The sequence below is a fragment of the Heliangelus exortis genome, chromosome 2 (genome assembly GCF_036169615.1).
Source record: "Heliangelus exortis chromosome 2, bHelExo1.hap1, whole genome shotgun sequence".
In the NCBI taxonomy this organism is placed as follows: domain Eukaryota; kingdom Metazoa; phylum Chordata; class Aves; order Apodiformes; family Trochilidae; genus Heliangelus; species Heliangelus exortis.
In genome coordinates this window covers 85224479-85249960 of record NC_092423.1, presented here as the reverse complement: position 1 = coordinate 85249960, position 25482 = coordinate 85224479, and the positions used below count along the sequence as shown (strand labels likewise).

At 38.5% G+C, this 25482-nt stretch overlaps 1 protein-coding gene across 5 annotated transcripts in view; it reads left to right on the top strand.

Moving 5' to 3' along the window:
• The window catches only part of TMEM245 (transmembrane protein 245), an 83938-nt gene that overhangs the window by 39838 nt on the left and 18618 nt on the right, over window positions 1-25482 (top strand). For all 5 annotated transcript variants that reach the window (XM_071736816.1, XM_071736812.1, XM_071736813.1 and 2 more), the window contains 3 exons: window positions 2814-2945; window positions 11334-11456; window positions 15242-15387. In XM_071736816.1, the coding sequence (XP_071592917.1) occupies window positions 2814-2945; window positions 11334-11456; window positions 15242-15387 (401 nt within the window). The remainder of the gene's footprint in view (window positions 1-2813; window positions 2946-11333; window positions 11457-15241; window positions 15388-25482) is intronic.

The window sequence follows — 25482 nt, the reverse complement described above, 5'->3', positions numbered from 1 at the left end:
AACAGGTATTGTGCATGATTTCTCTAACTTTTATTATTTAATTTGAAATTTTGAGAAAGTAATTATCCTTTCACTAGGTTTCTGACCATGCTTTTTTACTGGCTGTACTAGCCTTCCTATAATGGATTCTGCACACTGAATCTTGAAAAGGTCATAAGAATTAAATAATTTTCATGCTTCCAGTGTTGTTTGCCTTTCACAGGAAAAAAGCAAGCAATTTATCAGTCATGGTGCAATGGAAGTATCAAAATTCAGAAGTCATACCCCTGAAATACTATTCTGTATTTAAATAATTGCAATGACAGTGCATCTACATTTTTATTTATCCAGTCATTTTTATAGCACCTCTAAAGTTCCCAAAAGATCTCTGTATTAAAAGAAGTAGCAGAGTTTCAGTATAGTAGTCAAAATAGTGGGGAGAAAGAACCGGTCTTTTTCTGACAAGATGATGTAGAGGAGCATGTGCAAAGACAAAATGGCACTGCTGAGGAATACAGGACGACTGAGGAGAAATGAAAGCTGTATTTACAATACATTTTGGCCATAAGTACTTGGGAGTATTCAGTGTTAAATGCTTGACCAAGAAAATTGCCTGTTTTTGATACAGTTATACTGACAAAGCTGCAGCTTTTACTAATATAACCTGTGTGTCAGAGGATCCCTCACACTGTATTGTTCAGCAGGGCTCAGTGTCACTACGTGTGCTGTGGTAATTTTTCTGCTGCAGTATGCAGCACAGGTTGTGTCAGTGTTCATTGCTGCTGTTATTGGAGGGAATGAGGCTTGCTTCTTGTAGATGCTGTTCTGATGGAGTAAAAAACAGCTTTCCTGACAATCAGAATGGAAGAAAGCTTCATAAATGCACTGATGGTTGCTGCCTTTAGTCTTTGAAGTCTGTTCCCCTGGCTGATGTTTCATACTAGAGACCCCATGTTATTGGCATGTGGGCTGAAACTGGTTATCTGTGGGCTTCAGGTACCTCCTCTGGAGCCTTGCTTTCTAATCTTGCCCCTTCTGTGGCACTCCATATCCACATAAATGTCTCATCTGAGTTCTTTTCATCTGGATGCTTCTTTCTATAGCATTGCAGGAGCCTTGCATTGTCCTTTGGTGTATCTGAAAACTGGTAAGCTAGGTGATAGTGCAGTGTGGAGGACATCTGTACCATGTCAAATTCTCTCCATACAGCTTTCAAGCTCCCCACCACCTCAGTTATATTAACATAATAATTGCACCTCATTTTGAGACCTACATAGTGTTGCTGTAGTCTGGAGGTGACTGAAGAACCCGGACTCAGGTGGTACTCTTCCATGAAAGCAGTAGAATTGAGGAAGAATTGCCAGCAAAATATGAATTGAACCAGTAACTGTTGCTTTCTGAGAAGACTGATAGATGGCAAATGCTGTGTATTTTTAAAGGTTCTGGAGGTGATGTTTGAGATCAGTTACCATTGCATTTATGTACTCAGTGAAGTAAAATAGTAACAGATTAATAAAACACCTGGAAGATGATGGCATCACTCAGCAATCAAGGTCTTTTTCAAGAATAAGGTGCTAAAACAATATAGTTGCTGAATAATGGAGAACTTGAAATTTGTATTAATGACAGTGCTACAAAATTTGCAAATGATACCCAATTTTGCTAGTTAATGGTGAGAGTTGTCTTTGAAAATCATACTAGGTGAGAAATAGGTTCTTGTTACAGACTACTACATTTTGAGATTTTTGACTGCTCAGATGTTTCTGCTCTAAATAAACTGCCAGCTCAGAAGAAAGCTCTGTGTTGCTGTGGATTGTTAAAGAATGTTTTTAATTGTGCATCATGAAGCATAGCAATGCACCTAGAGAGAATTGATAGTAAAGAGGAGATATAATGGTCTTAAGTAAATCAGTGCCATGTATTTAAAAAAATAAATATATATATATATATATATATATATATATATATATATATATATTATTATTTTGAATGCAGGCTGGTAAGGTTAAAGATTTTTGCAAAATTCTACCAGAAGAAGTGGAATGCTTATATAAACATCTGAGTTGAGAGCTTGAGCCCTCTCTTGCTACTAAAGATTAGGATGTGACCTCCTGTGGTCAGTGGGTTTGTTTAGACTTACTTACAGCAGAATTTTGGCATCCTTCTCTGAGACACTTGTAACAGTTCTAGATTAAGTCAAGTAGTGTCATGCTGGTGATCAGGTGTGATTCATTTGGAAAATACTCAACTTCATACTTCAACTTCATAATTGGGGTGAGGCCACTTAAGGAATTAGCTGTTGTGTTCTTGGCCATTTCTTGTCTTGCTGTGTTGAAGGTACAAAGCTGTGTAGTCAGAATAAATCCTCCTTGCTTCCAGTTTAGCTTTTGCATGACTGAACATCACCATTGGAGATGTAGACACTAATTGTAAAAAACTACTTGTTTTGGCTACTGCTTGTATTTTAATTTGTGGGTGGTGCTAGGAAAAGTTGTATGTTGCAAACAGTAAATTGTGTTGGCACTAAATGAAATCATTACCTCTTTCTTGTGTGCTTTCATAAAGAGCAAGCTAATGTTTTACTGAGATGAATCTGTACATTATACAGAACTGTAATTTTATTGGATAATTAACTATGTTATTCTGTAAGCTTTTAATTTTTCCAGTGTACAGAGTACTTCAGGTATTGCTGAAAATGCCAAATAAAGAATTTCCAAGTCTTTAGATGCATGTTGGATCAGTTCCTCATTAAGAAAACGCTAGTCTGTGAGTTTCTCATATCAGTAAGTGATTCAAATGTCTGGTTTCTTTTTGTGTTTGTCTCTCTTTTTAAGAATGTGACCCATTCTGGAAGACACAAAGGACACAAAGGGCACATAAACCGTCAGAACAGCTGGCTTGGTGATATTCTGGACTGGCAAGATGTTGCATCATTTGTTCATGATAACATTGAAACGTTTCTTTCGGTGTGTATTTTTTTGCCCTTATTACCAAACTTATCTCCTCTTTAACTGATAACTATTCCTTCTTGGACTTCCACTAAGGTTGTGGATTCAGGTGCATGGAAAATTATGGAAACACTGTCAGTATTACTTAAAATTACCTATGCAATTATTGTAAGCCTGTTAGGATATAACCATGCTACAAACAGAACTTATTGTGATGAAGAAGCCCTCCTCATTTCAGCATCTTCATTAATATTAGCTTGACAGACTTCTCCTGAGAGAGATTGTTACAGTGGGATTACCTGTGTCACCTGCAAGCTGGTTTAAAATGCTTTATATTATGAAGTCTTCTCTTTATAAGAAAGAGACCAATTTGTCCAGGTTATAATTGAGGAACCTATTGACCAAGAGTTTGCAAAAACAAATTATATGACTTTTTGTTTTGTAGCTTTGCTATTTTTTCCTTCAAATTATTATTCACTGAGTTGAAAGCAGCTTATTTTTTCTCTTCCTTTATGAAAGTTCTGTGGAAAATGAAATTAATATTTTACACTGTGTGAATTTCTGAATTAATGCACTGGGCCTTTCACCTTGTGAAGAGAAAAAGAAAAAGCACTGAAAGTGATCCAAGCTGAAGCATGTACATTTCTCTAAACAATTATAAGTTTGAAATGCTTAATATATAGAGTCAGTCCCTGCTATAGTTCATATTTGACTTGACCTGTTGTCATAAACTAGAAGCTTCTTTAGAGTTTTATTTATCCATTTTTGAAGAATAATATCTATACCTAACTTTCAGCACATTTCTGTGGATGCAATTAAAGCTGGTATTTTCCTGGAGGCAGTTCTTAGTTTAGACTGATCAGTGTGTGTTTTGTCTGTCCTCCCTCAGCTGCTGCTTAAATGGTTATGGTTTCCACCACAGAAGATGTGAATATAGAAAAAGTTGGGAAAAACTTTTTATTGCAGTGAACTGATATTTTTTTCAGATTATGGATAGTGAAATTTGCTTAATATTTTTTCAATGTTGACTGTGAATGCTTGAGGCAGAGTTGAAAAAATGGACAACACATCATCATTTAAAATCAATATGGAGTTTCCTTTTCGGCAGAGGGACAGAAGGAGGAGAAACTACATGATACTTGCTAGCCATGTCATTTAGAGCATTGCTGCACAGTGCTCAGAAACCATGCTGATAAGTATGGCTCAGTAATCTCAATAGGCTTCAATAATGCATAAAATGTTGTAAAATAATAAATATATAAGACTGAAATACATTGTTATTAAAATTTTCATCTAGCTGGCATATGTTACTTGTAAAATGTGCTTTAGAAGTTCAGGATAAAAAGTGCCAGCTGTTGACTTGCTTTCCTGTTTATTTCCATTACCTTATTACTCAGCAGCAGCAGGGAAACACCTCCCCTTTTTCTCCATACACTCAGGTCATCAATAATACACTGTAAACCACTCAGCATAGTGTAGAGCTCTAAATCCTGATTTCACATCCTTTCTGGACAACATTTTCTTTGCTGGCTTGCTCATCCAGAATGCATTGCATAAATATTACTCACACTGATATTTCAAATTAGAATTGATGAAAATCTGATTTCTGTGGTTGTTTAGGTTATTGTGATGAAAACAAGAATAGTTTATAGTTCAGTCTGATGTTTCTAACCAAGTTGCTTATACATGTGTTGGGATACAATGGAAGCTTACTATGTTTGGGATTTATGTTTTTACCAGAGTTTGAAAATCATCTTGGTATTTTGAAGAACAATTAATTATTAGAATGGTATGCCAAATTTGGAAGGATTGTTTTTTTAAAATATATGGGTGCTTTTGAAGTTTTTTTTCTCTTTTGAATGTAATATGTTTCTGCTTGAGGTTATTTTTTTGCCTTTTTTTGTTTTGTCGGTGTTCAGATAAAAAATTTTTGTAGTTGAGTGTGTTGTTCATGGTTGGGGCAGTTTAAAGATATTTAAAACTGTAGGATGTTACTGCATTTGGACACTTGTAATCCATGCTAACCTGCAATTCCTAAGAATATAGCAAGAGAGGGTGCAGTCCCAAAACTGCTTTGACAGCTTTTTAAAAACCCAAACCGTTTCTTAGAATTACAGAAGTGTTTTGGCTGGAAAAGACCTTTAAGATCATAAAGTCCAACTGCTAACCTAGTACACTGCCATTCCACCACTAAACCATGTCCCTCCATGTCTTTTAAATACCTTCAAGGTGGCGTCTCAATCCCTTCCCTGGGCAGGCTGTTCCAGTGCCTGACTGGAATGGAACAATTTTCAGTGAAGAAACTTTTCCTAATAACCGATCTAAACCTCCCCTGTTACAACTTGAGGTTATTGGTCTTGTCATATCACTTCTTACTTGGGAAAAGAGATCAACACTCACCTTGCTACAGCCTCCTTTCAGGTAGTTGTAAAGAAGAGTGCTCAGGTCTCCCCTGAGCCTCCTTTTCCCCAGGCTCAACAACCCCAGTTCCTTCAGCAGCTTCTCATAAGATTTGTTCTCCAAACCCTTCACCAGCTTCATTGCCTTCTCTGGACTTGCTCAGAACCTCAGTGCCCTTCTTGTACTGAGGGGCCATTTAAAGACAGCCAGGTAGCTATAAAGAAGCGTGTGTTGATATGCAGCTATAGTGAGATTTCCTCCACTTTTGGAAAGGATAAACTAAGATTACACTACTTGCACATAATAAATACTTACGCATAGCTTGAAGCTAGAGTTTATCATAGTATAACTGCCTTGCCTAGCCTCTTGGCTTAGTGAAATGTTTCAGAATAGTATGGATTATTCTCTGAAAATACAGCTATTTGACAGTGTCACACTACAGTCACAAGCAGATAAGCTCCTTGCCATTGATGGAAATCATAGGAAATGTTAATCCTCTTTAGTAAGAGGAGCATTTGCTGTAAGAAGAATGTTAAAAGAAGACAGATGTGTTTCAGTTCAGGCTTTTCCTATAGTGGAAGAAACTTTAATATTAAAGAGTTGAAAGCATGTAATTATATCACTGGCATAGCTGTGCTGGAGAATTACTGGCATTCATTTGATCTGTAACAATATGCATTGATTCAGTACTTCAACTGTGAGTATCAGATAAAGCACAGAAGACTCTGGTACTCCTCTCGAAATGTGGTTTTCATTAGAGAGTTACTAAGCTCATTTGATGTACACAGACCTTTATTTAAAAATATTTCACTATATAAACATCTAAATTGCCTGAACATTTAATACGAAGATAAGATTTTCCAAATCAGTGGTTTGCATTTTTTAAATGCTTTGGTGTTAGCAGCATGGCTGCCTTTCAGCTTCTGAATTTTCCAGTATTCTTTAGAAGTAGTAGTATTGTAAACTAGTTTATCCAGTTATATGTGTCTGAAGTAAGGTTCTTGGTTTGGGGAAAGAATTAGAGTGGATGCTCACTTACGCCTTGAATTTTGCACCTCATGCTCAATTCTAAGGTAGTTTTTCAGGTAAATGAAATATGCAATACATAGCTAGATTATTAAGATTTAATTTCTGAAAAATAAAGCCTCATTCCTCTCCCACTCTCCTGCTTTTCCATTCATACACTTTTCCTCCATTTCATAAAGACTTGAAACCTTGAAAAAGTAAATTGCTGCTGGCTAAATTTGTGAATGATCACTCAGAAATCCCTTGATGGTAAACGAGACATTGCTAATGTCTCCTTAAATTGATCTTTTTGCTTCTTGCAGAAGAATATTCATCATTCCAACAGCATCTGGTCTCTCATTCAGAGATTTCCCAGGCAGGAAGACAAAAGACCGTCCATTAAGATGTACACAGCAAGCTTCAGCTCAGTTAGATTTCTCTATCTAGGCCTTCAGTGTGACTGATCTCTGTGTTCCAAATCAAGTCAGGCTGACACCTAGTTTCAGTTTCTCAAATATTTCACTGAGTAACAATATATCCTTGTGTTTTCTCTGACCCTGAGAAGTTCTTCAGGTATACTCCTAAGTTTAGAGGTAATACAGTCCATTCTTTGGTAATAATTTAACTACTGTGCAATTTTTTTCTAGTAAGGTAAATGTTTAGAGATTTAATGTTCTCTTAGTCATAATGGGTGTTGTTTTTTTCAGGGTATGTGAAATTAATCCTGGTGCATATTTTTAGAAAAGATTTTTTTTTTTTACAACCAGAAAGTCAGTGACATGATGCTGCTCTTTTCTGCTGCTCTTTTGTCTCCCATTTCATGTAAAGGTCCAGTAAGGATGTTCTTTCAAAAATAAAATCTTGAGCCTGGAAGGGGTTCCCCCAGAATTTTGAGTAAACATGTATTTTGAAATGAGCTTTTCAGTGGAGCCAGAAGGCTTGGATCTGTATTATTCTTCACAAAGTCCATTGCTTGTCTTTTCACTTAAAGGTTTATTGACTTGTTCCATTGCTGTAATTTTTGAGTCGCCAGGATAACATATCTTTTGAACAGAAAAAATAATTAAAGTATATAGGGGGACAGTTTTTTTCCCTAACACCTCTTTATGTCCAGTTTTATTCTCTTTGTGATTCTGTTACTGAATTCTAGAATCAAATTAGGTACCTGAATTTATCTGGGTTCCAGAAGTTTGCTGACTTGAAGCTCTCAGCAAATAACTTGTTTTGGTCAGGTGCCTTTTAAACCTTGCTTTCAGATATTAGGCAGTTTTAAGTGACAAATAAGATAGCTTAGACGGTTAAGAACATTGAAGTGCAATTTTGATTTCTTGCCTGCTATAGATTGGAAAGGCACAGCTACTGATGCTGATGGTAACACATCATGACGTGCTGCAGAAGTGACCCTTGAAATCTGTACAGCTTCATAACTCTTAAAAACTGATCTGTTAAGGCTACTTAGAAAGCAGTGTTGTGGAAACAGAGGTGGCTTTTTCAGTTATTTAATAACAGTGATACTAAATAATTGCAAAAATAGTCTAGTTGTGCTTTGGAGAACTGGTCTGAGCTGACAAAGGGTTAGGGATTTTTTATGCATAGTAACTGAGTTCAGTAACTCAGCTGTGGTATGCTCTGGGAATCAAATGGCATTATGAACCCTTAGGGGTAGGTACGTGTAATTTGTTTTTCTGACTTAGTGAAGTATGGGAGAACTTTCTGGTACAGTATTTAGTAATGATTTATGTCTGTGTCTGTCCTCTCATCCTAGTGATGAGCAGCATGTGTCTTGAAATCTTCATGGGATGTGCACATAAAGAGGAACTTACTCTTTTAACTGAAGATGAGTCCTAAAAGATGTACTTGATTTCATAGTATATACTGAAGATGAGTGAAAGACACTACCTGCACCTACTCTAAAGCAAATACTAAAGATAACTAGGTTCAACACAATGACTTCACTTTAAAAAAAAGTGTGCTTCTAGGAGAACCGTTCCCAATATAGAATCATAGAATCATCATGGTTGGAACGGACCTTCAAGATCATAGAGTCCAACCATCAGTCTTACACCACCTTAACCACTAAATCTTCTCCTGAAGTGCCACATCTACTGTTTTATTTTTTTAATACCTTCAGGGATGGCGACTCTACCACCCCCCTGGGCAACCTGTCCTAATGCTTCACCACTCTTTCACTGAAGAAATTCTTCCTAATATCAGATCTGAACCTCCCATGGTGCAGCTTGAACCCACTGTCTCTTGTCCTATCACTAGTCACTGGGGAGAAGAGGCCAGCACCTGCCTCACTACAGCCTCCTTTCAAGTAGTTGTAGAGAACAGTAAGGTCTTCCCTCAACCTCATCCTCTGGGCTGAACAGCCCCAGCTCCTTCAGCCTCTCCTTTTAAGACCTATTCTCCAGGCTCCAAAATATGGGTTGAATCACCTGATAACTGCATTCAAACTAACTACACTTATATACTCCTGATCATGAGCTCCTTAGGCTAAAGCTTAACACTTGTTTAAAGTGTTAAATACAACCTATGCTGGAGGAACATTCTTTTTTGAAGGAAACTTTCCCAGCCCCTACCACATCTATAGTGTCTTGTAGCAGATGGAACAAGCCCTTTTCTTGTGAACCACTCACCAGTATCAGAGCAACTGATGTCCTGTGAGTGACACTGTGTGTGGGAGGCAATTAATGATAGCTATGATGAGCTGTCATTAGAAGACTGATAAATCAGGCCTGTTTTAATCTTTAAAACAAAATTTTACTAGGCCAGCTTTCATTAACAATACGCTACATGTTAATGAGTTGTTTTCTTGTCTACTAATTGTTACTGTTATGTATTCAAAGTGGTCAGCTCTTAAGTGCCATACCCTGTGTGACTGCCATTACAGTGGTGCTTCGAAGTTGGCACTACTTGCCACTGTCCTTCCTGCCTGAAATGGACATCTTCAGCCCTCGAATTAAGGAGCTTCTCCTTTTACAGACTACTTTTTGTTTCTGGGCAACTCTCACCCCTTGAGCACTGCTCTGGACTGTGTGCTGTGTGATGCTCAGAGAGCCATTACTTTCCTGAGTCATGACAAGTGCCTTACCCTGTTTGCATGTCTGGGTTCCTCTCCCTGCTTCTTCTTTTATTGCTAATGATTTTCTTAACGCAAAAGCGTTTTTTTTTCTTAGCTTTTGTGTCTCTTCAATGCCATCTTCCTCAATGAACTCCTCATGTTTCAGGGGGCTTTGTTTTCTACCCATGTCCCTGTTTTCAAGGCCTTTGCCGTTGTTCTTTGATTAAACTCCAGATCATAACAGGAGACCCAGGGAACCAAGCTACTGTTTACACTCCAGTTTCTAATAACAGGCTTAATTAAACATCTGGGATCAGGGCCTTGAAGTTTGCATATAATTTATGGCCTGTTATTAACAATGGCAACACTACTACTGAAAGCTGTCTGAAAAGCCTTTGCTTTAGCTACAGATGATTCCCTCTAAAAAATTTGTCTTCTGTGTTTACAGTCTTCATAGTCTAATGTACATTTAATGAAGTCACCTGGTGCCTGCAGGAGTTCACACCACTGCTGCAACCTCAGAATGAATTCTTATTCTATGGGAGAAGGAAAGGAACAGGTGCCAGGGGGAGAACATTTTTCACCAGAATGTCCACTTCCAACCACACTTGAGTTCTTGAGAGACTAGTAAAAACTGTTCAAAAGATGAGCCTTAAAATTCATAATTCCCATTAAATAGTAAGAAGGATGGACTAAGTAGACCTTTCTGGTTTTGCTATGAGTTTTAAATCCCTGTCACTTCCCCCAGCACTTACTCCCTCCCAAGTTTATGCTTAATAAATTATATTCTATATATTTTAGTAGGTTCCAGAGGACAGCTGATCACGTCTGCTCTACAAATGCCAACTAGTGAGGTGGTTTTTTTGTTTTGGGTTTTTATTTTTTTTAATTGTCTAATTGATTAAGATCTGAAACCAGGAGTAACTTACTAGTTTTGAAGTCTTCATTTGCAACCTCGAAACTGGAGAAGGGCTTTAGAGTCAGAGCTTTTATAGTTTTGCTAGTTATATTGGTTAGTCTGAAAGAAAGTATGGGTTTTTGTCTGTAACCTTGCTTCTTTTGTATATTGAATCACTTTGGCTAATACATTCTTACTGTATTCTTTCTGAATGAAATATTTGTTATGAAACTACTGTGCATTGTGCTTAGGATGACTCTGGGTGCAGTGCCATGTTTTTATGTCCTTACCATCTCTTGAAGTTGCTGCCCTGTTCAGATTGATGTCTTCATCCATACATAAACTAATTTGGTTGTAGTGGGTATTCTGAATTTAAAGGCGTGTCTCAAAACTACTCATGTAGCTAATAAACAATCAGTTCCCTAAGCCAGTACAAAATTAATACATTGTTTAGCATTATCTGATTTATTGTCCATAATTATTTCACTAACTGATGCATCCCTACTCAGAATCACAACTTGAGTAGTTGTCTGCAGACATTATAAAAATTATTTATCTCATTAAAAGAAAACAGTCTTAAAACAAATTTGTTACAAAGTAGTAATTCTATTATTTGATTTGAAGCAGTCTTTAGATTTATTTCTACCTCATGATGTTATTCCTTGTTCTTCATGTTTTAGCATTTGTGCATTTGAAAAGATGACGGTTTTTTTTCCCCAGACAAGATCTGATGGTGATGCTAATCACAAGAATAAGTGTCATTGCATCCAGATTTCTTGCAGTTTTACATAATGAAATAATTTGGAGCATTAAGAGAAAAATTCTATAACCTTATAGCCATTTACCAAGAAACTTGTCTCTAGCAAAGTAGATGCTTTCACTTGATATTATCTGCTGTAATTTAGAAGTGAGGGAAGATGATGTTTTTTGAAAAATGTCTTCTTAGTATGGCTTGATGGAGTTGAATCCCTCTGTAAGCAGTTCTTTGTTGTAGCTGATACGATCCTGACTTTGCCCTTGCTTCCCACTCCTTTTCCAGATCCTGGAGTCTCTCTGGATAGTGATGAGTCGCAATGTGAGCCTCCTGTTTACTACAGTGACAACATTAGTGACAATCCTTTTCCATAGTGGGACAGCTCTTCTCAATTTTGTGCTTTCAGTGGTAAGTAGTATGTCATTGGTTTACATGGTCTCTTGCTGGAGGAACCTAATTGTACGTGTTGTAATGATGAAAAATCAAACTTCAAGCATGGAAAACATCTTCCAAACTCACCTAATACCAAAACTCTCTAAGATTTTCTAACTTTCAAACCTTTTGCTTGAGGGGCATTCTAGGCAAAGGGCAAGATGTGTGGATAACTTCCACACTGAGGACCTGACAGTCTTCCTCTTGGTCTGTTCCTGGAGAACTTTTTGTGGTCTTGACCCTGCTGAGCTGTAACTACATACCTATTGAAATCTAATGGCATGGCCTTATGAGCATATCCTGAAACAAACCAGTGGTCTCTGAACAGGCGAAAATTGTTACAGGGAAATGTCAGCAAAAATATTTATTGCACAAGGATTACTTTATGTCCCCTTTTTTAAATGTTGGTGGGTTGTTTTTTTGGGTTTTGTGTTTGGTTTTTTGTTTGTTGTTGTTTGTTTGTTTGCTTGTTTGTTGTGTTTTAATTTAACTTCTGTGAGCTCTTTTAGTTGCTGAATGCTTCCTGAGCAGAGTTAATTTTCTTATTAATGTTATTGCCCACAACAAGAAGTATTCTTTGATGCCTTTTTATTAAAGGTGCTTTCTTTAAAAGATATATTGCTTTTTTGTGTATTATGCAAACTAGATGTTTATAATTTCTTTTGTTTCTCAATGCCACAGCTGTGTGGACTAATTTGTAATGGTAGACCTAGCTTCTTAACTTCTGTCTTCTCATTTGCTGTGACAATAGTTAATTAAAATAAAAATCTCCTAAGATAATCTGGAATAGGTGGAACAGAGCTCAAAGCTTGTGATCATACTGATCACAGACAGTAGGCTGGGACTTCTTCCTATTTTAGCAAAAGAAAAACTGATCCTGGAAGCCTAACTGAAATTCATGTCCTGGTTCTTAGTTCAGGATAAAAAACATTTGTTAGAATGCAAAGGATTTCACCAGTTTGACTTTATTACCTTTGTTGATTCTTGCTCAGGAGAGAGGTATTTGTAGACGAAGTTGCAAAATTGAAGTAATGTTTAACAGCATTCCAAAGCAGCTGCAAAGTGGGTTTTTTATATTTAAGGAAGAACGGTTCACATTAAGACTTAATTAAATGGCCTGAATTAATTAATTGAATTAAATGGTCTTGATTTGGAGAAAATTACTACCACCTAATTGTGTTGTTCTCTAGCTATCCTTCAGGTAGCGAAGAAAAGATTACATGGCAATACTTAATTTTTTTTTCCTTAGTCCACAGCTTCAGCATTGATGACATGTTGAAAATAATGTCTTAGAAAACACTTGGTCTATCCCCCGTAAAAGTAGAGTATTTAACATTTTGGGCTGTAGAACAAATTCTACAGCAAGAAACAGCAATCCATAAATGGTTTAATAATGTACAATTCTTAATATTTTGGAGAGTTCCTCTTCATAGTTATCAGCAGGATCTTGAATTGCTGCTTAGGAAGCTATCTGGGTAATGTTTGAAATCTCCGCCTGTAAGAGAGGTCTGAAGACTTTCAGACTCTACTTTTCTGCTGATTGTGCTATTGAGGCTATTCTACTTGTTTGAAAAGTCAATAAGCCACCTGATGATAAATTATTATATTCTGTGACTACTGCTTCTTTCTGCATATCTGGACCCATAGAGCTAAAGCAAATATGTTATATTTCCCAGAATGTCAATAATCTAATATTCAGTTGTTTTTAAGGTGCTGTGGTTCTCCCTTAATAGAAATTGCATGTTCTCTTAATAGAAATTTAGTTAGGTTTTATTTTTTCCCTAGCCTGTAGTTCAGTTTAACACCATTTTGTTCCATTGCTGTTCATCCCCAGCTGTCATTTTAGCTTGTACAGTTCAGGTGGGTATTTGTATGTTGGTATGCTGCTACTCCTTAAGAAAGCAAGATTCTTCTGTGAACACTGGGGAAAAAAACAGCTTTTCCAGTCATTACTGGTGCTGTGTGTGTTACCACCTGAAGTAATCCCAAGATTTTACTCATAGCCTGCCTGATGTCAGCCCTCTGTGTTTCTCCTACCACAGGGAATCAAGCTTTGCCTGCTTGCTGCAGTTAATGTGATCATTCCCTGGGTACCGAATTCATTTTAGAAGGCAACATCTTCAGAAGTTAACTGAGGATATCCTAATAAAATCCAGTGGAGCTGTTTTTCACTTTGCTTTTTGTGGGTGTCAGACACTGTAGCAGATACTGTACCTGGAGCAATATGCTGCTTTCTGTGTTGAAAACTGCATGCAAGAAGGATCTGTAGCTGGATCCCAGTGAAAGGGAGACAAAACCACCTCCTGAATGCCTACTTTGGAATAGGGACTTCTGTAGAGAAATCAGGAAACATTACAGTAGCTTAAGTGAAGTAGAAGGGAAGTAGTATTTTTCTACAAAGTAGAAGTAGAAAAATAACCATACTTGCAGCATTCCAGAGGATACAAAAATCTGATTCAGATTTTAAGACTTATTTCAAACTGTAACAAAAACATAACTGATATTGATACTGGTATTGGATTATTTCCTGTTAAAGCAAGGCCTAGTTCAGTTGTTTTTTATAAGATGTCAAAATTAATAACAGTATGCTGCTTAAACATGCTGATGTAATGACTTGTTTTAGTTGATAGATTGGTTTATCACCTAAGGCAAAAGCTTCACACCCAAGAACATGGAATACAGCGTAGACCTATGGAAAGGGGTCATAGTAGCTGAACAGAAGAGTGTGACTTCCAGGTGAAAGGCTGGTGAAGTGTGGGGAAAGGGTACTAACATTTAATTAAATATAAAGAAATTAGGAACAGAGACAAATGGATTGGAATACTGCATTTTTTACGGTCTACATTTTTTTTTTTTTAAATCATGTTCAGGATAAGGGGGTGAGGTGTCTACAGACTGGGTAAAATGCCTTAAAGTAAGAGACAGAGGTCAGGCTGTTTGACTTATCAGAAGATTAAGATGTGATTTATTCTAGCATACAAGTAGGCAGGAAGTAAGGAAGGTGAAATATTTCTTTTTAATCTTGGGAAGAAAGAAAAGATCTAAAGCTTGTAGATGAAGGAAATGTAAGCAATAGTTCACCCTTGGAGCATATAAAGTGGATTTTCCTTATCCAAGGTATTCTGTTTCAAGCTGGACACATTTCTGTGGTGTATGTGGGGCCAAAGAAGTTGCTGAGCACACTAACAGGAAAACAAGGAAAACAGTGGACTGTAACATACAGGAAGCTAACACAATCTGATTCTATCTTTTTGGTCTATAAACTGAAAACAACTAAAGTGTCATCACTTCTGCTGAGGCTCATCTTCAAACTCAGAGAAGGAATACTTAGTTAGGATTGCCAGCCGAATAAATATTATAAATATTCTGCTTGTAAGATTTTGTTTAATTCATATCTGATATTCAGCTGCGTAATGACTCTTGAGACACTCAAATTTATCTGGTAGGTTTTGGTTTCATTTTTGGTTTTGTTTGTTTTAAGAATAGGTGTTACTATTCAGCAATTCTTTGATCTGCTAAACATGCTGGAAAAAAACCTGCATGATCTAGTGATGACTTCAGGAAGAGGCCTCACAGAGCTAGGAGTTGCATCATGTTTAGCTCTTCCTGATTTTTGTGGAGTAAGGGAGAAAATTATTCTTCTAGCTCTGTGTGTTTCTCTAAATCCACGCCTGTGGAAAGTTCAATATCTGAAGCACAGCTGAGTACCACAGCTCTGGAAAGTATTGCATTTTAATTTAGAACTCCAATTTATTTTGCAGGTGATTTTTCTGACCACACTGTTCTACCTGTTGAGTTCCAGTGACGAGTACTACAAGCCAGTAAAGTGGGTGATAAGCCTGACACCTTTGTCTCAGCCAGGTCCCTCCTCAAATATAGTTGGCCAGTCTGTGGAAGAAGCTATAAGGTATGTTGCTGATTTCTTGCCCTTTCTGTAAAATTAGTTTTTAAACTTGATGTTAAACTACAAATACTTAACAACTACAACAGCTTATGTTTCAAGGCAAGTTGGAAATCAAGAACCTAGGAGTGATGATTTTATTTTTTTTCCCCCTTGATTGCTAGAAAAGCAATTTGATTGGACTTGCCTAAAATGAATTACAGGTCTGTGCTGTAGTTAGTGCTAGTATTTTATATAACTGATTGACCCATAACATCCCTAGTCCATCAGGAAGCAGTGTGTTTGCAGCTACATTGGTACTAACAGCTACTGCAGCTCAAGTAGGAGCAGGTTCATACAGTCAAACAGTTGAAATGGAGGACCTGACATCTGTACTATACAAATTTCAGAGTTATTTAATTTGAACTATTTTTAGCCTCATCTTGGAGACTAAGTACCCATTTGCAGCTGAAGTATGTTAGATATGCTCCTGGACTGCATTTTCTAGTCCAGTTTCATTTGAGAGAAAATAATCTCCTGATCTGCAAGAACCATTTACACCAAAGGTAACAACAGGGGAGTACTCTCCTTATGCTGCTTAAAGCATTTCTGTGCTGCACTGCCAGAGTGCATTCGCAGTGTTTATGCTTAGTTACCACTCCTATGTGTCATCTCTAAACTACTGCAGTAATTGAAGCAGGATTTTTTTTGTGTTTTTCAATATAGCTCACTCAGATGTCACAATAAGGCAATTTTTAGGGTGGTACAGTAATGTAGTTCATTGATCACGGATGAAGCTTTCTGTCAGCTTTCACGTTAGCAGCTTAAAGCACTAATATGTTGGTAATGTTATAAATAGATTTTAAAGTATTGAAGTCATAGCTCACTTTTTAAAAAATGTTGATGGACTGAGCAAAGTTAACTCCAAATTTTATGCAGTCATTGTCCCTTATACCACTGCTTTACATGTCATGTGCTTACATGCAAAACATGGATAGAAGTTAAACTGTCAGTGCATTAAAAGTGCTTTCCAAACTCATTGCAAAATATTTGACATTATTAGATGTACTTTACAAGTGAGTTCTGTTATCTTTTGCTGAATTCAGCTGTTCTGGGTACATTTTAACAATGGGAAGGTTGTATCATGCATAAGATCTTGAACAACTATAACTTCTGTAGGCATTTGAAATGAAGAGTCAGTCCAGCTGTAGAAAGCAACAAATCTGGACTTCTGTCATAAGTGACTTGCCCTTCTCTTGAGTGACAACTTTTGAGTTTTTATTGACCACATGGTTAATGCCTTAATTCTATCTTTTCTGAAGAACTCGAGCAGATTTAGGAACTGAAACTTGTGGCACAAATTATTCTTTTTAGCTGCAGGTGGAGGGAAAGTATGTCAAAAAATAAAATGCTTCTCTGGGCATGGGTACTCTGCAAGAAGGAAATGTAATTCATAGTTTATTAGTCTGTGACAAAGGTAACCCAAGATACTTGTCACAGTTTAGAACGCTGGAAAGAAAGAAAATAGTGTTTGAGGAGGCACAGGAAAATGCATAGGAAAAAGCCAGCAATGCATCAGTTACTGCAAATATGATGAGACAAAGCCAGTGCATAGAGCATATGGAATGTGAAGCTCTGGTCATATAAGAGAGCTCAGACTGTGTGTTCACTAAGGTAGCCTGAATCAGTCATTCAAATCGTTTGCTTAGAGTAGCCTGTACCTGGTGACTTAATTTAATTCTTTGGAATGCTTTTTCTGAGATTTTCAGAACCTCTTGCCTTGCTTATTTTTGCAGTTGAGCCTCTAAGAAGTTCACAGAGTTTGTCTTCAGTTAAGTCGGACTTTCCCCATGTGAACCCATGTTGGCTGTGACCCATGACTTCATTCTCTCTCACATTTTTTTCAATTACTCCCAGATTGGCCTCCATAATTTTATTTAGCACTGAAGCAAGACTGATAATTTGGAAGTAAAAAATTCTGGAACTCAATACCTTTGTTATGATAATTTTACTCCATAAAAAAAAATCTGTTATTGAATTCCTGGTACTATAGCCTAAAAAATGCTGATTGCAAGACACCACCAAAGCACAGATGTGGCCATGGAAAAAGAAAAGTTTCCAAAAAGCCTCCTACTCAAGGACAGTGACTGGGAGAGGTCATGGGAGTGCGGACACAGTTGCCAGGGTGCCAAACAAGAGAAGATGAAAGCATTTTTATTCTTTAGTTGTTCTTAATGTCCAGTAATAAAGCTGCAACAGGCTGGGCTGCTGATAAGAGAGGTCAGGTGCTCCTGCAATGCTCTTGGAGCCGTATCATGTGAGGGAGCCTCGGTGGTTGGGGTGCTGCCAGATGCTGAGGGTGCAAGGAGCAGCTTTGTGCTGCCCAGAACCAAGCTGGTAAACACTGCTCTGGCTCCTGCCTGGCAAGCAGGCACTCCTGGGCTCCAGAGGCAAGAGCTGCATGGCCTGAAACAGAAAAGTGTGGTTGATTGCCCTCATGGAATGAGGGGTTTTATAGTTCTTCCTCTTCTGCTGCTGCATCCTTCACCTGTGCTGCAACAGCTGGATGGAGGCCAGGCCTTCTTCACTCTCCCCCAGGGCTTGGTGCAGAAGGGATGGCACATCTTGGCGAGGGGTGGTGGGAGGGGTTCGAAAGAAGGGTCCATGAAAGCATTGGTAATGAACAAGGGAACTGTTTATTGGACGGAGAGGTTGCAGGGGAGCCCGCAGGAAGCCCAAAGATGTTCCTCCTCTGCTGCTTACCCTTCTCCAGGCCCCTGGGAGGCGGCTGCCGGAACCGTCTGTGTGCTGCCCCACGGCAAGGTGGGCGGCCCGGCCCCTCGCTGCTCTGGCTCCTGGCAGGCAGGCAGCAGCCTGTGCTCCACAGCCTTCCCTGCTGGGCACAGAGACGGGAGCTGCATGGCCCGGCACAGAGACACCAGGTCACTTTCGCTCACAGCAGGAGGGCTCCTCCTTCTCCTCCTCCTCTCCTGTCTCCCCTTCCTCCTCTTGGGAGGTGTCTTCTGCCTCTGGAGCTCTGGGGAGCGGCCCTGTGGCCTCCCCTGCCGAGGTGGGCAGGCACTCTCCTCCCTGCTCCGACTTCTCTTTCTTACACCCATGATTGGCAGCCGGAGGCCTCGAAGTTTGCGGGTGAACTGTGGGTAGGGTGTGGGGTCTCCTGCTTTTATAGGGCCGGAGACCACTGGGATGTCAGCTGTGGGTGTGGCCAAATCTGGTGGGTTTGGACATGGGGTGTCCATGGCCTGGAAGATGCCCAAGTGTGGGAGGAGGAGGTCGAGGGGCTGAGGGCCCCTTTCCCGGTGCTCCCTCTCACTTGCCGTGTTGCTTGGGCAAGAGGAAGCCCAACCAGCCTGCACAGGGTCTCTTTGCTTTCTGTGAAAGAACTGATGATGGTCAAGTGTTGCATAATTCAGTCTTCCTAGGCTCCTCCCTAGACAGTGAGGCAATGGAAAAGGCAAGGGCTTCCTTGGTGCTTGTTCGGTCTTCCTCATGTTGCAGATAAGATTTTTTTTTTTCTAAGCCAGGCATTCATGTTTTCCTAGATGTCTGCCTTTAATGGCATTTCCCAGTTCCTACAGTGAAGTCCTGCCACGCTCTAACAATCCTTTAGAAGGGAATTAAGAGTGTTTGGACAATAGAGCAAAAGCATTTTTTTAAACTGATCATAAACTAGTTTTTTCCTATTTTGAGTTACTTTAATGATGATACTCTCTTACCTTTTTTAAGTATGCACTTGTGTGTACTTTGTTTCCATATACTGCCATTGCTTTTCCTGATGGGTTGCATCTTGGGGAACATCTGTGAGGAAGATCTTGGAAGATCTTGTGATGATTCTGTAAAAAACATTTTTAAAACCTGTGAGGAAGATCACTATCAGTGTCATGTTTTCTGACTGATATAAGATGTAACGGTGTTTCTTCAAAAAAAGCAACTCATTCAAAATTCACAATCCCAAATTTTTTGGTGGAATTTTTTTAACTACTATCAGCAAATTAAATGGGAAATAAAAATTTAGGAAAATGGTAATTATACCTAATAGTGCTAATGCCCCAGTAGCAGAATATCTTCTGTCTCCAATAGTTTTGGTCTTTCTAGATAAACCTAGTTGGTTTATCTTTTTTTTTCCTTTAGTTTTCACACAAACTTGCATCTTTCTCACTGCAGTTTTTACTTTCTTGGTGCGCCCACGCTTCATTATTATTTTTCTTCTTGATAAATGCTCCATTTGTCTTTTGACCTTCCTGGTGTCTTTTTTTTTTTTTTTTTTTAATTTTTTTCCCATTCTCCATATTACATAAATCAGCAGCAGCACAAAAATGTGATGAATTCTGAAGGTATTATAGCATCTTCATTGTGTACAAGAGCCTCCCTTGAATAATGGTGTTGTTTAGTAGCCTGTATAGTAAACACATGAGTTTCTTTCACTTGAACAACTGAAAGTCAGCTACAGAAACCAGCAGAGAAAGGGAAATAGGGAAGGAACTGGTGAGTCTGGCAGAAGGGTTATGCCAGAGTAGATTGAGCTACAGGAATTATTTTGGCAGCACTTGTCAGTCAGGAAGATCATTTGCTTTAGAAATGTGAGAATCTAGGACTGGTTTACTGCATTTAGGTAATTTTATTTCTCAGTACTTGTTAGTGAAAATTTTCATTGTAATCATATTAATAATGTAGTATTTTGAGGTCTGAGGGGAAATAATGATCTCTGCATATCAGTGTGAGTCTTCCTTTGTTCAGAAAAGATCCTGTAAAATTAAGTTAGCTCATATGTCACCTACCTCATATCAGAATTAGGAAAATTATATCATTTACCCCTGAAACAGGGAGACGGTGCTCTTTTTTTTTTTTCCCCCCCTGAATGGATGAATCAATAATTCTCCAACTCGCAGGTCTCCAGAGTAGTAGCATGCACACCTTTGCCTGAACCATTTTCCTTTCCCTGAGCAGCATGTCGTTCTCTTCCTGAATGCACCATACCCTTCTTCCCTGAAGCTCCCATTCTGCTTGCTCTGGTGGAGATATTGCACATTACTAAGTTGCATGTTGTCACGGCCTCAGTGCAATTTAGTGTGTGCGATACTTTCACATGAGTGCATGCACACGGGTATGGCTGTGGCTTAAAAGTTACTGCAGCTTTCGATTTCGGTGGGGCCTGATCACTTTGTGAAATGGTCTTGAACCCAGATGGGTATTTTGAGTGATGCCTTGAGACCTGTGTTAGTGGAAGTTTGTTCTGTAATGCCAGGAAGATGAGGATTGCTTGTTTTCAGTTTGAGAAGGGTTATCATTGTTGGCTTCATTTTCTTCATTGGACACGTACACCTCAAATTTAATGAGATTTTTCATTGGTTATATAAAAGTTAGGTAAAATATTAGGTGCTTCTAAAGAGCATATCCTTATCATATCCTTAGTTAAATTTTCCCATAAAGTCGAAAAGAAATTTGAAATGAAGAAAACCCACAGTGCCTTGATGGCTGAATTGAATTCTTACTGGGTTTTCAACTTTCATGTCCTGATATTTAAAGAGATCCAAAATGAGCTACCATACAAACAAACAAATCCCAGCTGTTTAAGCATCTAGCTGGTTTGCTGTGACATACTGACAATAATGATGGAGAAAATGAGATGGTGATACAATTCCCACAGAAAACAATAATCTTCCAGCATGTCAAGCTAATGCTTAGAAAAAGCAAAATGTGTGATCTTGTTTATTTACTGCAACATTAATAATGTCTTTCAGATTAATTTTTCAAAGACAACTGTTAACCGTTTATGTTTTGACTGAATTTTGCATGCAATGTATGTCCTCTACTAGCAGGAATATCTACTGCAGAAATCTCATTCATCACAGGAATGCACCTAACAGCACCTTACTGCAATTTTATAAGCTCTACTTACAATGTATGTTATGACATGGGAATAGAATTTAAAATTATTCTGTCCTAATAATTTCCTAGTCTAAAAATGTGAGTAACAGATACTCTTTTTTTTTTTTTTTTTTTGTTTAAAATCACACAAAGGAAAGCTTCAGTTGAGTTACTGGAAAAAAAAAAAGTAGAATGTATTGTACAGCTCTAGAAGAGATGCTGCAATGTTGCAGTACGTTTGCAAAACCAAACTAGCAGTAGCTATAACCTGAGTAATATTTATTTACTGATTGTTTAGTAGCAACAACTGCATGACTTGCTCATACCAGTAGTTGTTAATATTCTCCTATATGCAAAAAAAAAAAAAAAAATGTCTTTACTTTTATTTCCTTTACTTTTATATCAAAAAGACTTGTTCTTACTAAACACAGCTGTCTATATATTGCTTTACAGACACATAATTATTTCAGAAAATAATTGACTTGCTCATGCTTAATCTCTCCTCTTTTTCCAAATTTACCTGAAACTATGGAAAAATGTTCATGAATGTACACGCATAATTTGGGTCAAGCAAGTCACAAAAGCTGTAGGAGTGTGAGTTTACTACCTCCAATCTGTGAGATTACTTAAAAACATAGTCTGATATAAAACAAAGTTTTGTTCTCTGTGCTGTGTGTATATCTATATATATATTATATAGTATATTTTCAAACACATGGATGGGTTATTGAGGGCATCCTTGGTTTACATCAGGCAGTTCCAGTACTCTGCCATTTGCTTCTTTCATATTCCAGATGGCACATTCTGTGTGTTCTAACAGCAGTGTCTCTTGGTGTATTTTTGTAATTTGTATTTCTGTGACTGTCCAATTTGTTTCAGACTGATGCTATCTGTAAACACTTAGAGGCTGTGGGTTATTGTGTGTGTGTATGCATAAACAGATTTGCATGCAATCTTCAAGAATAATGTAACTACATTGACACTCAGATACTAATCTAGCTAATTACTACTATTAATAATATAGTTACATGTTGCACTTACACAACTGTGTATATGTGCTGCTTTTTTTACAACACCAACTTTTTTAAACAGTTACTTGGATGTCAGACCATACCATCTTTATTTGATTGAAAGTTTTGTTGGTATGTGACATAGACTGTTACCTGTAAAAACAGATGCTTGCATCTGGAATTCAGCTCAGCCAGTTAGTTTTTCTCTTTGCTTCTAAGGCAGGCCTCATAGCTAACTTGGAGGGATGCAAAGACAAAGGTTGTGGAAAGAATCATTAAATATACAGGAAAGAGATCTTCTATCAGGCATTAACAACAACAAAAGTATGCTAGGAGAATTATTATTGGTATAACATATTGCACGTTATATACTTGCAATATGTAATAATTCATTATGTGTGTATTTAATGCTAATGTACATTTAATGCTTAGTGTACATCATATTAGAACCTTGGTTACAATTCTGTTATTTAAAAAGCAATTTTATTGTAATGTAAGAAGACAGCATGAAGGCTGATAGAGAACTTCAGGCTTCAAAGATTTAACATCACAGTTTTAGCTTTCTGGGTTTTTAGTCATCTGAGGTCAGATTATAAGGTCCATCCATTATTTATTCTCTCCACCAGCATAAGCAGGCAAAATACCCTTTTCTCGATGCTTGTGATCAGTAATTTTATCATAGAATCATAGAATCATTTTGGTTGGAAAAGGACCTTTAAGATCATCAAGTCCAATCATTAACCTAGCACACTGCCAACTCCACTACTAAGCCATGTCCCTAAGCACCACATCTTCTGAATAAATCCAAGGGTAGTGACAAGCATTTCCCTGGGCAGCCTGTTCCAATGCTTGATAACTCCTTCTGTGAAGATGTTTTTCCTAATGTACAATCTGAACCTCTCCAGTCACAACCTGAGGCCATTTCCTCTTTTTCTGTCACTTGTTACTTGGGAGAACACCCACCTCACTCCCAACTCCTTTCAGATAGTTGTAGAGGTCTCCCCTCAGCCCCCTTTTCCCCAGTTCCCTCAGCTGCTTCTCATCAGACTTGTTCTCCAGACCCTTCACCAGCTTTGCTGCCCTTCTCTGGACATGCTCCAGAACCTGAATGTCTTTCTCTTAGTGTGGGGGGGGTCCAAAACTGAACACAATAGTCAAAGTGTAGCCTCACCAGTGCTATGTACAGGGAGACAATCACATCCCTAGTCCTGCTGGCCACACTTTTTCTGATACAAGCCAGGATGCTGCTGGCCTTCAAGGCTACCTGGGCACACTGCTGGCTGACATCCATCTGGCTATTGATCAACACCCCCAGGTCCTTTTCTGCTGGACAGCTTTTCAGCCACTCTTCACTAAGCCTTGTAGCTGTGCCTGGGGTTGTTGGGACCCAAGTGCAGGACCCAGCCCTTGGCCTTGTGGAACCATGCAGTCACCCTTGGCCCAGCCTGCCCAGATCCCTTTGTAGAGGCTTCCTGCCCTCAGGCAGATCAACACTGCTGCCCTGCTTGGTGTCATCTGCAAGCTTACTGAAGGTGCATTCTATCCCCTCTTCCAGATCATTGATAGAGGTGTGAAAGAGAACTAGCCCCAGTACTGAGCCCTGAACACACTGGGAGTTTCTCAACAAAGGATGCAATGGATCTCAGGGTTTATTGAGTCCAGTAAGCTGTTTTGTTTATTTATGAGCTTTTGAAACTAAAATGGGTATCTAAAAGTGTCCTATCCTTAAAAGTGATGTGGAGAACAGTAAATGTTCATTGTACATTGCCAGTGTGTGCCGGCTGCTGAGAAAGCTTGAGTAAGGTCAAAGGGAAGACTGGCTGTACAGCTTAAGAGCAAAGTGACAAAGGTCATAGGAAATGAGAAACTATTCTTTGGAAAACTCAATTTTTACCTAAATGAAGAAAACAGAAAGTTCATAAACTTTGACAGATAGAAATAGACCAGAAAGGAACAGGGGGGAGAGAGAGAGAGTTTGCTCCATTTGCTCAAAGCTCCAGCAGAAGCAGGAAGAAGCACTCAGGAGAATTAAGGGATGACAAGGAGTGCTCAGAAACAAGAAGCCTGCTGCAGGCTGTTGCAGAGGGGGTGTAAATTGATGCTGTGTTGTTCTTCCCCATTAAAGTAAGCAGATGGAGTCACATTGTAGAACATTTCTCATGGGTGAGCTGCAGCAGAATATCTCAGAAATTACAGTGACCGTAGAAGAGGTTGTAGAAGAAAAATGACAAAAATAGCAGTAGCAAATGGATGAGAGTGGGTGATACTAACTCACCAAAGGAAACTCAAGGGCAAAATTTAAAAGAAAAAAAAGTTCCAGAAAGTACAAACAGGCAAGCTGGATATTAGTACTGTGCAGGCAGGAACTAATGTTAAGGACATACCAGCAACTGGTGAACATGATTTAGTTGCAAAGAAACAATGGAATTTTCATAGAGAAAAGTTTGGTCTTTTTATGTTTTTTGAAGTGATCAGCAAGCAAAACCACTTGTAAGTTGATATGGCCGTGTTCTGCTGAAGTTTTTCAAAGGCTTTTTACAGCATCTCTTTCCAAAGACTTTCAAGGAAATTAAGTAGTTTTCTTAAGCAGTTTTCTGCATGGATAAACAGGGTAGGAATAAGGGATAGTGTTGAGACAGTGACCTCTACTGTCCAGTCTGCTCATAACTGTCCTGGGAAATAAGAGGACACCTCACTGATGCTGCAAAACTATTTGAGCTAGTAAGAATAAGTACTGATTTTGGAATTACAGCAGTACTGTAGACCAAGTCAAAAGACAGCAATATCTTTGTAGGAAAATGACTGATGAAAGGACTGCACAGGGTGAAAACCAGTCCTAACTTCACACACGAACTGATGGCCTTTGTGCCATCAGTAGGGGATTTTCAGGCAGGCATGCTAGCTCAGTGGTTAATACTTTAAGACATCTACCAACCATATCAAACAGTAAGATTTTTTGCAACAGACATAGACAACAGAAACACAGAACAGTACGCTCATTGTATGAATCTAAGGTTTGCCAATACCCTGAATTACTTGTGCTATGCTGTTTCTGCATCTTGGAAAGCTAGAAGGGCAGCAAGACTGATTAGAGGAATGCATGTATGGTGGCAATTTCTGTATGAAGAATGACTGAGCTCATTTGGACTCTCTGGCCTGGAAGGAGGATGTTAATACAGCTGAGGTTTGCAAAAGCAGAAACAGTATGAAAACTGTATGATGA